The sequence below is a fragment of the Phalacrocorax carbo genome, chromosome 3 (genome assembly GCF_963921805.1).
Source record: "Phalacrocorax carbo chromosome 3, bPhaCar2.1, whole genome shotgun sequence".
Classification (NCBI taxonomy): Eukaryota; Metazoa; Chordata; class Aves; order Suliformes; family Phalacrocoracidae; genus Phalacrocorax; species Phalacrocorax carbo.
In genome coordinates this window covers 79,692,760-79,710,954 of record NC_087515.1, presented here as the reverse complement: position 1 = coordinate 79,710,954, position 18,195 = coordinate 79,692,760, and the positions used below count along the sequence as shown (strand labels likewise).

General features: G+C 42.5%; 1 protein-coding gene across 1 annotated transcript; it reads right to left on the bottom strand.

Moving 5' to 3' along the window:
- Nucleotides 1-12,945: 12,945 nt before the first annotated feature.
- CD24 (CD24 molecule) lies at nucleotides 12,946-17,881 on the bottom strand. The gene is made up of 2 exons (XM_064447520.1): nucleotides 17,711-17,881; nucleotides 12,946-15,016 (listed from the first exon to the last, which is right to left on the bottom strand). The coding sequence occupies exons 1-2, from the start codon at nucleotides 17,777-17,779 to the stop codon at nucleotides 14,831-14,833; spliced, it is 255 nt and encodes an 84-aa protein (XP_064303590.1). The 5' UTR covers nucleotides 17,780-17,881; the 3' UTR covers nucleotides 12,946-14,830.
- Nucleotides 17,882-18,195: the final 314 nt, after the last annotated feature.

Sequence of the window (18,195 nt, the reverse complement as noted above, 5' to 3'; positions counted from 1 at the left end):
CATTAATATATCTTTCCTGACATTTACTGTCAGGACTCAGTTTTCTTTACAGTCAATCTAGTTCACAAAATTTAGTCTCTCATTGGCTGGGAACTTTTCAGACTAAAAATATCTCACAGCCCCTCTGTTGCATGACAATTCCCACCTCTTTAGGTGTCTGTTTGATCAATCACAAGGACTATAGATTCATCTGAAAAATAATTTGCCTTGGAAACTGATATGATCGGAGTCAAAAGCATAAATAAGATTCAGAAAATGTTGCCCTTGCATGACATGCGCACTCAGGAACAAAGAAAGTATTTCCAGTATTTCCATTTTCTATCTACTTTTTTGGCCTTTCACATTTTTTGAGTATAATTTGAAGTCAGGACAGAGTATAGGTTGATGATGCAATTTTTCCCTTTTAAACAGATCTTATGTTATTCTTCTGCCAGGTGGGCCCTTGTGTATCTCTCCCAATTCCTCATTACATTGCAGACAGTTCATATGGTCATATGAAATTACTGTCAATATCATGAAAGTGTTTCATTTCAAGTCTTTTGAACTTATTCATCTACTGAGTCATCAATAGTTTTGTGCTTGCTTGTATCCAAGTGACCCTGTAATGTGAATGAATGACACGTGGGATCATTTCAGCCCAAAAGGGTGAAGCTAGATTCCAAGAGAAAATTATTTATAGTTTCAAGACAAAGATGATGCAAAAGTAGATTATTTTATATCTCATATATCGTTGATTTATTGTAAAAAGATTTTCCACTTGAAGTTGTGAGTTAGTTGTATTTGGATTGAGGATAGGGAAACAAATTGAATGGAAGGAATTGATAAGAAGTGACTCTATCAAAACAATTAAAGCCAAATAATTTTCCTTGAGAAAAAAAGGAAGGTCAGACTTAAACAGATTGGTGCAATCTGATGGCCTCTTCCTTAACCTCTAGATTTGTGTGTGTGAAGTCCTCTTTGGGGTCTCAAACAGGCAAAAAAAAAAAAACAGGCAGGAGAGCATTTCTGGAAAAGCTTTCCCTTTGTTCTGCCAGTGTTCAGACGTACTGGCCTCTCAGTTCCCATTATCAGATGCAAGTGCTCTAGCACGGGTGCAGACAGAGGCACCTCCTATAGTTCAGTAACACCATAGCCAAGCTGAGAGCATCCACCTGCAGAAGAGGGCCATGCACCTCAGGCTCTGCTACAACGAGTCAGAGCGGCCTCTGAGCCTGCTGAGCACACTCAGATCAGGCCGCAGCAATGGCTGTCATGCTTGTAGGTGCTCCAGCCCCACACCAGGAGCTGCCCCAGCTGGGAGCACTGCAGAAGAGGTATTCTGGAGTGATTTCTGCATCTTCCTTTGGTTCAGACAGCACTGCATATATAAGTATAAGCACACAACCAAAAGGGATTCCTGTGAATGATACTCAGCCAGTGTCGGGGAAGAGCTGTCAGAAAAAGGCTTCATCAATTTTAGCATCCTCAAACAATTTGCATTAAAAAAAATAATGGATGGATGTCACTGATTGAAGGAATCGCTTCCAGCCATGAAGAATAAGAAGGCAGCAACTGAAAAGGTGCTGAAAGTTTTTGAGGTTTCTCATGCTGCCCAGAGCTGAGATGGATACCTGAATATGTCATGGTTCTCACAGCAAAGGGACAATTCCCATTCACAGTACCACCTTTTTGGTAGAATATGGTCAGCCTAAAGGGTGAAAGAACCAGGAACACCCATTTGATAATTCTGACAGAAAAATCTGTCAGATATGAAGGACTGAGGTGAAAATTAAAAAATGAAAATGAACAGTGAGGTACAAAAAGCCAGGCATCTGCCCCAAAACAGCAACAACAAAGGGTAGCTTCTTCGAGTGTAAGGTTTTTGCAGCAGCGGCATTTTGTTTGATGTTTATGCAACAAGTAGCAGGGCTAAAATCCACGCGTAGTGCTCCTAGTGCCACCTCGACTGCTATCAGAACTGGATAAGTAGCATGGCTACAGTCTAACAGTGGCAAGCCTGGAAAGTGAAAGACTTGTTAGGTTCATTAGAAGATAGTCCAATTCCTGTAGAACACTACTTCCAAGCCCTCAAGAAATGCTGCTGTTATTTCACCTGATCAAAAGATCTTGCTTTCTGGAGGAAGTAGCAGGTGAATAATTCTGCCCCCAACTACAGCAGAGCGACTCCATTAGCAACAGTGAAATTTCTCGTCCTCCATGAACAGATGCAAGAAATTCCTGGGAGGAAAGCAGCTCAAAGGCTGTGTTACCTCCTTTGCTTAAGCTCCAACATCAGAGGCAAGCTGCTTTAACATGATGAATTGAAAAAAAGAAACAGAAGCTTCCAGTCTAGGAGGTGCAAAAAGCAACTGTGCACCAAAGGAAGTCTTTTATATCCTCAACTCAGGTGTCAGTACCTGACTTCTTGCTGTCATCCAGGATGTTACTCAAAAAAAAAAATAATCTCTGCATTGCAAAGAAGTGCTATGGACAGAAGTTTAATCTGTCCCTCAGTGAGGTACAGTATCTAATATGTAACTTGTCCTTCCCTCTTACTCCCATGGATCAATGCACGCTTGTGGTTATTTGTAAGATTAAAGACCATGCCATTAGCAGAAGGCATTCATGACAAGCAGCTCAGGCATTTGACTTCCCCAGAGCAGTAGATGTTGATTTTTGCTCTAGCTCCAGCAAATTAGTGATTAACTGGAAGCTATTCAGAGTTCCAGTGCCAAGGTGAGTAGAAAGCACTGAACAAGGTCTTGTGAACATCTTTTCTCTCTCTTATTAAAAGAAAAAAATTGCATATCCAGGTTAGCTGACACAACTCATTCTGGTGACTTCATTTCTGGCTCTTTTTTCTAGTCACAGGTTAGGGTTATTTGATGTTAGTACCACAGTGTGTGTTTCTCCATTCAAAGAGGTCAGAGAGTGCTGTCAAAGCAGAGATGTATCATGGGCTTAAATTCAGAATGAAATTCAGGTGCATATTCAAGTATCACTACCCCCAGCTTCTGGCAATTGGGTCTACCAGGAGCTGAGCAAAAGGAGATGCACACCACCACACCGTGTTAGGCACCAGCCTCTGTGACCCCAGGCTCTGTTGCTCAGGGTCTGACCAAAGAAATCCCCAGTTTTATTGTTCTCCAACTGTCTCTCTCTCTCCTGGGCAGAAGGAGGGTGCTCCCTCTGCAACAATGGTTGTGAAGTTGTGAGATGTAGATACAGTTCTTTCAAAATTGCACCAAAAAGAAAATCAAATGTTTGAAACAGAAGGGGAGAATTCAGGCCTCATGAGAATTATTCCTCCTTCTGTCACTGGCTCACCACTCCTGTCTTGTAAGCAGTTTTTGCCTCCCTTCCTTTCTCACACCTCTAGACAAGTCTGAGGACTCATTTGTCTTCCAGGGATGTTTTAAGATGTAATGGGTGTTTTATTATATAGTACCATAAGCCTTTTGGATGAAATGACCAACGTAAACTCAAAGAATTTACTAATGAAAAGCATTAATAATAAATTAATTACAGAGCTTTTGTAATGTTTTAAGAACTTCAGACTATTTCAACATCTGCATTATCTATTTATGATTTTAAAACAGAGGATGATAAAAAAATTTTTACAAATAACATATAATCAGAGAACTTTATATCCCATCTTACATTCCTCTGTACATCATTGCATTTTTCTTATGTACAAACATTCAAGAATATGAACACGTGCAAGGGTGTCACTCCTCCTTAGGAACCTTCCAGGTGCAGTTTCCTTGATTTTTCCAAGTTATTTCTTCCTTTGAGATGAAGAGGTTTTCATTTTTCTAAGCACCACACACTACATGAGCCAAGACTTATTAAATAAGCATCTAGCAGTATCTGATACCAAGAACTGAACAACTAACTGGCCCATTTCTTCTTCTCCATCACCTTTCCTGGCAGCACAATCTTTAGATATTCCCTGATAAATTAGAGCTCTTTAGAGAATAAGCAACCCCCAATACAGATTTCTCACAACAAACCTATAAGATATAAGATTTTCATGGTGTATTTCCTGCCTTTCTTGTCCGGGCCCAGCATATATTCTAGGTAGATTTTTCACCTCTGTTGATGCATCCTGGAAGTGGTGAGTAAAATGTAAGCAAGAAGAAGAATAATGAGAAGATTCACCAAAAGCTTTGATCAACCCCTGCACATTGCAAATCATAAAACAGTTGCTTCAGTCAGAATTCAGTGCTGCAGTCTCTGACTTCAACAAAAACCTGAGTTAAAATTAAAAAAACAGACCTCAGTAATATTAAACCTTCAGCAGACAATGTTACTAATCACCAGATATCCAATGGGTCTTAGTTTAGCTTGCCAAAAGAAGTCTAATTTTGCTCTACTTAATATTTGAAAGGTTTTTAAATTAACACCAGTACATAACGACTCCCATAAGATTTTACAAAAAAGCCGTGATCTCTTGCTTGTATTCAACACAAGTATTCACTAGAGAAACATAAGTTGATATGCTTGCTTGGTGTTCACAAAGCATTCTGAAGCTGAAAAGTATCATGCGCTAAACATTAAGCTAGTCTGACTATCTTCTCACTACACTACAGATAGACAATCTGTCAGAACGAGAAAAACGAGACACAAAGCTGGTCTGGGGAGGATCCTGTTTTGCCTTTGAAAAAATGTTACAATAATTGATAGTTTCAATAATAGATAGTTTCAAAGTATTAAGCATTCCTTTGCTCACTGCTTCAAAGGGGTCCCCAAATACCTGGCAACATAACTATTTTCCTTTTCATGTTTGATAGGAAAAAGTACTAAAAAGACACTTAAAAATAAAGAGATCTATCCACTTTTTGATCCACCTTTATCTAAAATTAAAAAAGAAATTTGAGTGCTTTACTTGCTCCCCTGTAATGAAAAGCCTCACAAAAAGACTCTGATGTGGAACTAATTTGCATTCTGAATATGGACTACAGAGACTATAGTAACCTTTAGAGAATCTTTGCTGTGTTAAAAAAGTAATTCATACTCTACCTTCTACAGGAAATGAAAGGTTGAAAGATGTAAATTAGACAAAACAAACAAATCTTTCATAGTATATTATGAGTCCCAGGTCTCCTGTGCATTTAGTAAAATTTCAGTAACTCGTCTTCCGATTTGGGCCATTTGACAAACACCTTATCAGCATTTAATTTAAATGTTGCCACATACAGAAGTGTATTCCATGGAGAGGTGCATTAAGAAACAACTTCTTTGAACTTGTTTTTCTCTCCCCTGTGCCATCACATGGATGATAGTTTTTTTATTATTTAAAACTGCCATAATTTCCAGCCTGGCTAACTGACTTTTAGTGTACATGACCAGGCAGTGCATGTACATCTTCACATTTCTTTAATTCATATGTTGAAACCCACTGGCCCATCTCCACAGGCTTTAACAGCCTGGTCCAAGCCCCAAACAGAATTAAGTTCCTACTCACCCCATGAAAACAGAGAGCAGGGGAGAAGAGAAACATCCTCTAAAAACCCCAATTAAGAAATGGGGAACAACTTAATACTGGTCTCATGTGCGAGACAGTGAGCCTTTCTAAAGGCTCAGCTCACATGGAAGGTGTCTGTTAGGCACCAGAATTTCCTTAGTGTCAGTGTTCATGGGGTCATTCATTAGAGGGCAATAAAGTTAACTTCAAAAGCAGTGAAATAGTAATTTGATAACAATTCCTTATCCCCACCCTGCAGCATCATTAAAATTATACGACTTCTACCCACGCAAGCTGTCTATCTTTCTTTAGTTCCCCTTGTCCTTATAAGGACTCTGCCAGTCCTCCATAACCATGCCATATTGCTTCTCCATATCCCCCAAATCCTTGGCTGCTCTGCGCTTTCATCTCCCACTACGCAAGTTTTCCTGCAGACCTGAGGTAAAGACAGCATCCATTATCATCGGCTATGGATACACTAGCCTCTTTGGCGTATGCTTTGCAGATCTCCAACTCAAAGGAGCGCTGTGCAAGGTGAAGTTTATCCTCCTGCCTTGGAAGACCAACATCTGCTTGTACGAGAGACACAGGGAGGCTTCACACCTTCCACTGCCTGTGGGTAGGGTTGTGGTGGAGCTGTGTTAGTCCTTTTTTCAAACATACCCAATATAGCACTGCTCCAGGGACTTGAATGGACAATCTAGTTATTAGGATTTGCTAACTGGAGGCATGGGTTGGAGCTGGAGATATCCAAAGGTCTTGTCATCACCAGCTGAGGACAGAGAGTTCCAAACCTCCCTTGGCTGCTGACAACTGACACCGAAGTGGGCAAAATGGCATAATAAAACCACAAGCCTGCAGAAATCTGTGGCTGTATTTATTATGTTAACACAGTGGAAACAATGAGCCTCTCTCTACACTGGGGACACAGAAAGGTAAAGTCTCAGTCAGGTACCACATTTAAGCTGGTTTGTATTATCGACCTGCCAAGACCTTTATTAAACCTTGGAGGATGCATCTGAACTTCCAGCACCCAAGCAACAGATTCAGGGATGGAGCACTCTCAAAAGTGGGAAACCGGAGTGACTTAGCATTATTCATTCAGATTATTTGTTTTAAAGGGAGCTGTTGCACAGAAGAAAATTTCTGTTGAGAGGAAAGGAGGGATTCTCAACGCGTGTGTTTCATGCTCTAGGATTGCATCAACACTATTATCCTAGAATCAGAGGGGGGAAAGGGCTGTGAGAGGCCATCCAGCCCTCCCCTTGCCAAAGGTGTGATCAGCTAGATCTAAACTATTCCTGAAAGATGTTTATCTAACCTGCTTTCAGAAACATTCACAAAGCACTCACAGCAATTTAGCTCAATGCTTCAGTGTGTGACTTGCTCTCTTCAGAGCATGCGGGAAGGACAGGCTGTTTCCTATGTCTTAATAACTGTCTTTTACATGCAGGTTTCATTATGCTTCCCGCTCCTCTTTCTAGCAACCGAATGTGCTCCACCCTTTCTACTTTTTTCCACCTACACTTCTCATGATTTTCATTGCTCTACTCTGAATTTTACGACTTCATATCTGTTAATTGTAGTGTCCAAAACCGGACACAGGATGACTTCTTTGGGGCATGTAAGATTTCTGTTGAAGGGTTTGGTATAGCCATTTTTCACACATTTCTTTCTTTTTTCAGTCTCTCCATGATGCTGCCCTTTTCCCCACCAGATCACATAACTTGCTGTCCCAGCCCTGCCCTCTCCCCAACCCTCACCCTGCCATTTACGTTGTGCAAGACAGCAATTAAATTCCATTTTTTCCTCCCTTTCCCAGACGGAACAAACCCAGCTCCCCAAGCCTCTCCTCCTATGCTGCATGCTCTAGAACGAAGAGGACCACTGTGGCTTTCCTCTGGCCTCTCTCAGTCTACTCTTCTACTGGGGGGGTGGTGTCACCCGTTGCCCCCACATCCCCAAGGCTGGGTTGGGTGTGCTGAAGTTATGAGGAATCACATTTTTCTTGCCTAAGCATCTGCTCTGTCTTTTTTTGTAGTAAGAGTACAGGCTCTTCAGGGCAAAGACCATCTCAGGGCACTTAGCTATAGCGTTACAATAACATAAATTTTAAGTAAAAGTAAATACAGTATTTCTGTGTTACTGGAAATCGAATGTGAAGGGTCCATCAGGAAGAGAATGACATTTTCCAGATTCCCAGTTCATTAGCCTCTCACTCAGCCCCTCCTTGTCCCTTCTCAGAGATCAGTATAAACCCATCATTCAGGTCTTCAGTGCAATGACTTGCTCAAGCCCAAATCTGGGGCTTGACCAAGGATCCCAGACATCCCTGGCCTGAACCACCAAAGGAGCGTGGCTGCTCTGGGGCGGCGCTGGCCCCACATGTGACAGCGTGGGACAAGCCATTCTCCATGGAAGGAGTGCAGGCAGACTGCGGAGACCAGGCAGCACTGAACTCTGGAAAACCTTCCATCCTGCTGTAGCAGGGATGAATGTCACCACCTTGATGTAAAGATATTTCCTTGATGGCAGGATATTTCCAAACACTCCTTCCATAGCGATCATAGGTTCTATAATATAGAAAACAAGCAAACAGGCAAGCAAAACAAAAAAGAGAGGGGCTTTATTGTTGTTTCCCTGAAAAATAAGCAGATCTCCCATGAGGTCCGTAAAAGCTTTCAGTATTTTGTACTAATTGCCGTACACTTCTGTGTACAGAAGGCGGTCACAAGGACACTGATGTCAATGGGAATTAGAAGTCAGGCACCAAATTACCTTTGAAGATCTGGGCTTTAATTACTGCTGTTACGGAAAGCAGTGTAAAACCTGCTGACCAATCGCTAATGTAGGAGTTTTGCAGACACTCAGCAATGACTGCCTCTGCTCTGAGGAGCACATGATATAAGACTGGAGGGGAAAAAAGGGGTGAAGCAGAAGTTGAACAATGTCGGCTTGCACTGCTGAGTAAGAACAGACCTGTTACCTGTAAACACATTGAAATGCTAAAGCCACAGGCCCCTATCAGCTACCTAGCGAGATCCACAAATCCCTAGCGTATTAGATCACACATTTTGGGATCAAAACTGACACCTCAGACAGGAGTTTGTGTAGATGCTTTACCTGTCATCCACTTCCTCCATCACTTTAGCAATGTGCTTTGTCTTACTGTGAAACTGTGGATCAGTGCCAGATTAACAGGGCTAGATTAGTGTGCAGTTTGCATTTCGTCCTGAAAATGACTGAGTGTTGTTTTGATATTTTAATTTTAGTAAAAACGCAGACTGGCAGGAAAAAAAAAAACCCAAGTCTGTCATCCTGGTAATGCTTCACATTGGCTCATTTACTGGTAGTACTTTGCAAGTGGGCACACCTTACGGAAGCCTGAGAATTTTGGAATGGATGCAATGACTAACTCCAGGTTGAAAAAATCTGCTGCATTGCATGTAGTTTTCTATTAGTTTCCTGAAACAGAAACATAACAAAATCAAAGTAGTGAGAATAGCCTTAAAAAGGAATTTGAAGATACTATTGGAAACTTAAAAAGAGACACTAAATGCCAGCAAGTTTTAGAAAACATTGAAAAAATCGTAGATAGTAGATATAGTATAGTATAGATATAGATATAGTATAGATACACAACAGCAAATGTTGTCATCAAGTCTCAGGATAATAAAGCTACCACGTCTTCGCATTACTCCCAATGTCCTGCAAAAGGACTCTTCTTGCTTATTATTTAAAAACTTCTTTGTATGTCAGCATTGAAACACTGCAACTACCATGTTCCAGCAAAGACTCCACCGAGTCCGTTTTCACGCTATTCACATGCCCCAGTCTGGCTTCTTAAGGGCAAGTGCACTGAACAGCTACCAGGTAATCGGCTTGCAGTGGAAGTCCTCCCTCACTCCTAAAACAATGAGAGTCTTCAAAACATGGTTTCTATCTGTTTAAAATTGTTTTTTAATCCTTGCTATTATGGCTCTGAATGCTATACTTAGCTGTATGCACTAATTCAGCTTTGAATCCTATCTATCTAATCAATCAGACAATATGCATTTGTTATTGTAGTGTGGTATATGTATCCCTCCAGTCCCAAAGTTCAGTCTTACCCCACAAAAAATATTTGTGTTTTATATAATTCAGTAGAAAAAATATACAGGCTTTGTCATGTGAAGTTTAAATACTTCAGTGTAATGAGCATAGCCTTTAAGTCCAAATTATGCACACTAAGGGATCTAAAAAAAAGTCCACGCTGTGTTTTTGGTAAGAGTTGTTGAAAAGAGGGAAACAGAACAATTGCTTTACAGAGGCATTGCTTCCTTTAATAATTTGTGCCCCATAAAGAATGCTTTTCACACTAGGTCATTCAAGAGGGATTTTGGTGGAATGTGATCATTCAGTTTATGCAGCAAACCCAAGCTACCATGATTTAATTCTGCTGCATGCTCGATTTTTATATTGTACACCCATCAGTTGTTAAAGCATAGCTCCTGCTAAGCTGAAAACATAAAAGAAAGAGTCTCAGGTTGCTTCTGAAAAGCTTGAAAATATTTAATTCATGTAGTTGTAGCACATACATTGCAGGGTGTGTTGCTGGATTCAAGAGATAATGGAATGACCCCTCATAGATGAGATTTTGTTAGTTTGGGATTTCGGTTGGGCCATATAAAATTGATCGTGTTTTTTCTTCTGCTCCAGGTCATTAATTTTAGACATTTTGATGAAGACTAAACCAGAGCAACAACGCATTACTGAGAAGGATGCTGAAGGCTCCACTTGGAAGCCTGGAGGCTGATAACCAAAGTAGGGGTTAAGTATCTTTCCTGAGGCTGCTGCATAATGATGAAAACACTGCATCTCAAAGCCCACATAGAAGAAAGCCTAGTGCTGCTCTTTAAACCTCTGCAGGTAAAATGATGGATTTAAAATAACTAGCCTCTTCATCTGCTGGGGCACAGTAGACCTGTACAGTGCATGAAATGTAATGTGCGCTCTATAACGAAGCTTTGTGCTGCTAAGAGGCAGAGCTGACAGATCCTATTTCAAAGTTATCTTTAATGCAAAACCAAGAAACGTTCCCAATTGTATCCATTACAATGAAGTTGCTGGATGATAAAGCCTGCTACCTAAATCATTTCAGTCATGTATGGGAAAACAAATCCCTGTGAAGCCTGAATGCACGCAAAATGCAAATCACTCCAAACTGCCTCTAATATATGCGTGTTTATATACGTCCTTGCTTTCAGATAGAAGGTGTCATTGTGAGCTCTGCTGTGGAGCCTGATGTAACCTGAGCACAGGGTAATGCTGACTTAAAGAGCTGCATGACAAAGAGCCAGGCCCTGCAAGTGCTCCTTCTCCTGAGCCCTTCCGCAGGCCAACGGGCTGCTTAACAACTACTCTCGGGAGAAATGACTCCATATGAAATACCGTACTAATGACATTAGGGAGTATTCCACTGTCTCAAGCTAGCTTGAGAGTCTTTGCATTGTACCAACAAATCCTAAGTGTTTGGGGGATTAGGCTAAAAGCTGGGAACGGCTTGTCAAAATAGTCCTGAGTTCATTTAGAAAAGTCATTTATTGAGACGTTAATAACATCACATCTCCACGTAGACAAAGCGGGGCTATCCTTAGCACAACACACCAGCACCACGCACACTGCCTTTCACACGCAGAGAAAGGCTCGGCATACGTGATTTCATCTTGCTGAAAACAAGGAAGGCACTAGCAGAAGCTTGTGGGTATAGCAGCATTGGATCTGGCCCAAAATACTTCACCTTGTGGAGGTTTCTGTTGAATGGAAGTTGTTCATTCCAAGTCCCTGTAGATTTCTAAACCAGCTGAAAGCTGCAATTTGAAAAACTTAAGGGCTATTCAGAATATGATGCTGTGAAGGAAGGAACAGTAGGCTGCACACAAACCATAAGTGCTCATTCTAGGCTATTGCATTCAAATAATAACGCTATACTTTATTCAGGACATATGTGGCCAGCGTATGTTTACAATGAAAGCAGTGCCATGCACCAAACAGAAGCAGAATTGTTTCAGACTCATTGCAGTGTACATTATCCAGACACACTCCAGCTGGACAGATCCACAAAAGTGAGAGGCACAGGTAAGAGCTGGTTCCAGTTATTATAGGTGTCATTTAAAAACAAATCAAATAGTCGTGAAGTGCGTAGGCTCCATTCTCCTCCCTTCTCATTTTGTTAAGAAATCCACCCAGGGAGGGAGGACATGATGGATTTATTTCATCGCTGATTCCATTGTTCTGTGATGGAACAGAACAAAGGTTATCAGATCATTTTTCTGAATTACTCATCTGGTCTGGTGAAAACTCAAAAACTCAAGAGAGTTTAAATACGCTTACATGCTATTAAAAAGCATTCTGGTCCTATTTCTTAAAAAAAAAAAAAAAGAAAAAAAAAAGCCATGCCACCAACAAAGGCAACCATCCCAACTCCTTTGTATATTTAGCAAGAACTTCACTTCAAACATATGCCTATGCTTCATTTGTTTTACTGGTATGTCAGAAAATTAAGGACCATTGTTGCAGCCTTTCTTGTTCTCGCTCTCTTTGGAGAGAGTCTCTCTATTTTCAGTTTTGTGGTTTTAAAAGACAGCCAGGTAAATGGCTGGCGTAATATTTTGTCTTCATGCTTTCTTCTGGAGCATTCAGAGAGAAGCTAAACAAGGGAACAATGTGCTCTGATACTCCCTGCAGATTCCAAGATATATTCAAATGGTAAGCTTTGTTGAACTCATGCCGCTCCCAGGTTTGTTCAGCCTACTGGAAAAGTAAAGGAACACTATCAAAGGCCTGCCGCGCTGCGTTCCCTCCGGAGCCTCGGGAGGCCTCTCCCCCGCTGAAAAATGCGGACTTCGTTCAGCACGCCTAAGTAGCTAGGCGTTTTTAAATGCATTTCTCCACAGCTAGGGAGTAAAGATAATCACTCAGAACATGGCTGGGCCTTTAAGGGTTATTAGGAAGGAGCATACCTGAGAGACAACAAAGATACAACTTTGGAATGTCATGAACTGTAACTATTTGCTTTTGAATTCTCATCCAGTTAATTGCTGCTTTTCAGCAGGATATCACACACACATTCCTACCTCTTCCAGCCTCTGTCTTTCATCAAGGATGGTGAAACTTGCACTATTTGGATATTCTTATATATTAATGTAGTCTGTGGGCGTCAAACCTCAAGCAGTTAATTCACATACTTGATACACAGAAGCTGAAAAACAGCTTTAGCCATTGTAAGGAAAATAACTCATTGCCACAGTAAGAAACAAAGGAAGACTCTGTTTAAGGTCTGTTTGTCCAAAATGAAAGCATAATAATACTTTGAAAGGGAAGAGGCTGTAATAAGTATTGAAAACTTACTACAGCCACTAGAGATGTTAATTACGGCTCACCCACCGATTTCAGAGCGGAATCCAGCCTCCCAGTGTCACTAAATCTTTCAGAGAAATGAAACTAGTTACACTTCAGCATTTCTAGACCTTGAGGTTTTTAATCATGTATACTGTCTTGCTTAACAGTTCATTCACTTTATGCAGGCAAGTTACAAGTTTTTGTAGAAGTTTCTGGAAATGCATCGAGAATGCGTTGCCTGTCCACTGGTTTATTTACAGGTTTTTTTTCCAATGAAAATCAGTAGCTAATAAATCAAAGCATAATTACACAAAGACAAAAATACAATCATTAACATTTTACTGACTACAAATGATAAGCATGAGGAAATGTCCATTTACACCCACTGACATGAATTTGTGTTAGTTTGCTATTGATAAATGATACTCTGGATTGGTGGCAATGTAACTGACAGATGTGCATTTAAAAAAAAAAACACAAAAAACCAGAAATTAGAGAGCCACTCATGTTCGACATGATCTTATACTGAGATAAATACCTACACACAGTGATATGATCATGCGTACTCACATGCGATCATATTAACACTGGGTTTTTTTTCCTGACAAGGTATTATGATCAAGGTAGTTGAACCTCCTCAACAAATCTTGCTTTGATCAAGTACCAGATACTATTATCTAAAGCGTTGGATGATACAGAAACAATCTGTGCAAGTGTAGCAATTTAGAATCAGAAAATTTTTAAAAAAGTAGTATTTACAAAGGTAACTTTTAAATTCATTAATTAAATTAAGACTCCAGTCTTCATATTCCAAACACCTGATCATTTAATTTCTTTTTTTTTTGGCGTTTTGCTCTCCTCTCCCCATTATTCCTTCTCCCCACCGCAAATATTAGCCCATGTTTAAAGTAAACTAACACAATTAAAACTCTTAAAAAACCCAAACCAGTAAGTTATTCACCTTGTGCCAAGAAAAAAAGCACAGCCCTAAAACATTACTCAAAAGATTCCATAAATCCTTCATAATTAAGGAGAGTTCCAGGAGCAAGGAGAACTTAAACAAGTTGTAGAACTTGAGAGGAGAAATAGGGGAAAGAGGAGACATTTATCCCTTGATTTTTTTTTTTGTTTTGTCTGAACTTCATTTACAAAAGGCTCCTGGTACTTTTCCCAACGTTTCCACGCCTCCATCCTCTGGCACATATGGTTTAATATACAAACAATTTAAATAAAATGTCAAATTCAAATTCCCACCATCAATAATTCAACTCTTGGGAAAACTGGTGGTTTTTAAGCTATTTCAAAACTAGCCCTGCCTAGCTAGCCATTTGGTTAGGACTCAGAAGTTGAATAAGAGGATTCTTATAAAAATTTGGTATCGTATTTTAGCCTTGTAACAATTTCATACACATAAAATCTAGAAGAAACCCTTTTCACTGATATTTTGCTTCTTTTGTATACATCCTACTACCCATAAGTTATAACCGTATAGGCTATGCGAGAAACAGAACCACTCAAGCTTCGCTGTGTTTTCTAGTGGTTCTATGAGCCTCTTGACTTCAATGAATTTAAACGGAAAATAAAAATCTCTTCAAGTCCTTATTCTAAACGGTAGATAAACCCTCTAGCCTTTTTTCTTAGTGAAGTGGTATCATCCATCCTTATTGTAAGATACTGCATTTCTTCTCAGCTTTAAATTGGGGGTTGTCGATTCTGTCTTTTTGCTTCTGTCTTGCTTTTCAAATTCCAACTCATTTGGTGAAAGAGCTCATCGTTTTACCTCCTTGCTGAAGTCAGTCTTTTCACACTGGTTAGCTTTGGAAAGTCGGAATACTGAGTGCTTCTCTAGGTCAGACTGGTACTAATTTGAGTATGGAGTGGAACCAAGCTGGTTTGATGTAGAGTTTGGACCGATTTATTTTCATGCTGGGTTGGAGATCTAGCCATCTCAGATGGTTCAGGAAACTGGGTGGGGGGTGGTAGCCATTTCCATGCCAGAGTCTCTTAACAGCAAAAATACAGAAGAGAAACTGAGAGAATGAAAAGAAGACTTGTGGTCGAATGAAGAGAATTTCCATGTCCCTGAGGGGTGGTACTGTTCACTGAATTTGTGACAGTTGACAGAGAAACGGAAGTTGCTGAAGAATTGTTTGAAGGTGTTGGACTTGTTCCATTGGGATTGCAGTAGATCTAGAATGCAGGGAGGGGAAAACAACAAAAAGGAGTTTGTGGGGGGTTTTTTGTGTGTGTATTTGTTTTTTAAAATCAGTAGACAGATTTGTAGCAACAAAGTGTCACAGCACTCAGACCAGATACACAGAATTGTTCATGCCTATGCCTCTCATCGTGCAGTTAAAGACAAAGCCATTTTGAATTGTATGCATGCGATTTGTTAAACAAATAGAACGTTTTTCTAAACCTTTTCCTGTGGTTACATAACTATCACTTCATCAAAACCCTACACTAAGACAAAAGGCAGAATAGAGAAGTAGGTTTCAGAACACCTCACACCAAAAAACCCAAATGCAAATGTAAAGGTATGCAAAGACAAATATTAGGATAAAAAAAATAAAAAGACAGACTTTTGGACAACTACATTACTACATTGTCTTTGCAGACTAAGCCACAAATGAAAATATGTGCAAACAATGGTGAAGAATCTATTGATAATGTTTCTGGTGCTGGTTTGGAGATTCCTTTCAAGCAATGGTGGGGCTTATGTGAGTGGGCTGAATATTTCAGACCCTCTCGTCTCCCATCTTGCTGTGGTAATACTAAACTGCAGAACTTAAAACAACAGAACTCTACTGATTAAATCATCACCTATTGGCATGCTAGAGCCTACAAATAGAAAATGCAGTGGAAAGACCATATAATATTAACAAGTTTTAAAAAACAGTGACAGAAAGTAAAAATCAAAAAATACAATCCCCACTCCCCCAGCTTTGCATTATAGGGATGGAATATGAAAATTTGCACCCTACGTAACTTCAGTATCAAGCTATTTCCTACACATGCACAGGAAAACTTTCAAAGCTAAGCTACTGTGTTCTTTTATTCCAGTGGGGGGGGAAAAAAAAAAGCATGTGACACACGAGGATGAAAAACAAGGGCAAGAATCACAGATCTGCTCCCTCAAAATGAGCATAGTTTAGCAAGCTTGGCTTCAGCTCTGTGGCAGCAAACATGTATTATACCAGCACCTTCTGGTAAGCTCTGACAGAGTTTGCTGAAGTGAAAATAAATGTTTTCTTTTAAACAAGAGCAGTTAGTTTAATAAATAATACTCCCCATAAAATGTGTCCTTACTGTCTCATATTTCTAGTGCTGCTGAGAAAGTTTATTTTCTTTAGAAGAAAAAAAATAATTATAGTCCCTCAATGCTGAAGCCATGAAGGCAATATTAAATTTAAAGAAAGTACTCATGCAATTTTCTAATAATTATTTTCAACTTTAAAAAACAAGCACGTAATAGAAAAATATCAGGCTGGTGTAAAGATTCCGGTAGCTCAGGGTCTTGGCAACCAGCAACATGCTGGAATCAATTTAGGACTGCAGGATAAAAATTGCTGTGTGGAAGTTTTTGTTGAAACCAGTCCGAAAACGATCAATAATGAACTGCAGAATTAATAACCTACAAGCTGGATACGAGGCAAGTCCCAACCTGCCCTGGAATTTTTTCAGTCTTCATACGAAGTCTCCACTGCTGTTTCACACTCGGTTATGCATTTTTAAAGTTTTCTTAGTTTTAAACAGAAAGCCTAGTTTCTGGATTTTTTTTCTTTTTTTTTTTTTTTGTGGAAAAGGAAGGGCTTAGAGCCAAGTTCCACAACGCCAAGGTAAATGGGACCCCAGACAGATCTTCTTAACGAGCATGTGACAAATACCTGTGACCTAAAGAGTCTGATATTGCCCTCATCACTGCCACGGGCAAGACTCCACTGAGCGCAATGGAGATGGGATGACGCCCTTCCTTACAAAGCAGGGGGGGGGAAAGAATATTTAAAACAATCTCCAGCAACTCCTTTGCTGTTTATTTTTATGATATCGTGTTATCGACTCTTTTCGAGTGGTGGTCTCTAGGATCAACACGCCGATCCGGTACCCGGGAGCCCCGCTTGGCTTGACCGCTTACCGAAAGGCCAGCCACTACTACCTCTACATCAAGGGTACAGCAGCCAGGGACAGACGCCTTTGCTCCAAGCCTGCCCAAACCTCCCCCTCCTGCCGCGGCCCGAGCCCCAGGGCCGGGCCCAAAGCCCCAGGGCTTCGGTGGGGGTGTGTGTGGGATTCAGACCAGGCTCTCGCTGCCCTCCATCTGCAGAACCCGGCGCCAAGGCGGGTTTGGAGGGATCGCTCCTCTTCACCTCAGCGGGGGGAACGAACGCTCCTCCGCCGCTCGCACCGCGGCTTTCCCCCGAGCATCCCGAGGGAAGAAAGGCGCCCAACTCCAAAACTTCAGTTTTGTGATTTGACGGGGGAACCCAGGGCACCGCCATCCCGGGGCGCTGGGCTCGCCTCCCGGTCCCCCCGCCGCCAGGAGAGCTGCGGCGGGCCGAGCCCACCCGCCGGCGGCCCGGCCCGGGCCCCTCCCCAGCCGGGGCTGCCCGGGCTCGTTTCTACCGCTCCGCCGCCGCTCCGGGGCGGAGGCGGAGGAGCCGCCCGCCACCCACGGCCGCCCGGCGGGGCGCCACGGCGGGCTCCGGGCGGCGAGATGGCGGCAGCCCCCCTAGCGGCCACGCGCCTCAGGAGAAAGCCACCCCTGAGGCGGCGGCCGCCGCGGCCGGGGGCGCTGAGGGAGGGTCTCGCTCGGCGTGGGGCTGCTCTCCCGTCCCTCGCACTCGGGCCGGCGGCGGGGAAGCGCCGAGCCACTCCGGGGCTCACCTGCGTGGGTAGGAGGAGGGCCAGGAGCAGGAGCCCCAGACCGAGCCGCGCCGCCAGCGCCGTCCCCATGCCCGCCTGCTGCTGTCCCGCCGCCGCCGCCGCCGCCGGTCCTGCTGCCGCTCCTGCCGCTGCGGCTGTGGGCGAGAGGGATGCGCTGCTCGGCCGCGCCCCGGCCTTTTTATGGCAGCGCGGGCTCCCGTGACGCCCCGCCGCCGCCTTCCCCGCCTCCTCCCCACACCTCTGTTCCCGCCTTCGGTGCCCGCCGCCCCCTCGGCCCCTGGCCCCCCTCCCCGGAGGGCCCCGCTCCCCCTCCCGGGGCCGGGCCGCGCCGGGCCGCTGGGGCAGCTCCCGCAGGGCCGTGCTGCCGGCGCGGGTCCGGCTGGCCTCTTCCACGGAGCCGAGAGCTGCGTTCCCCGCGTTTGGGTCTCAGCGGCGGCGGCGCCTTTGTCTAGCGCCGGCGCCGCGTTCTGGTGTTGAGGGACTGG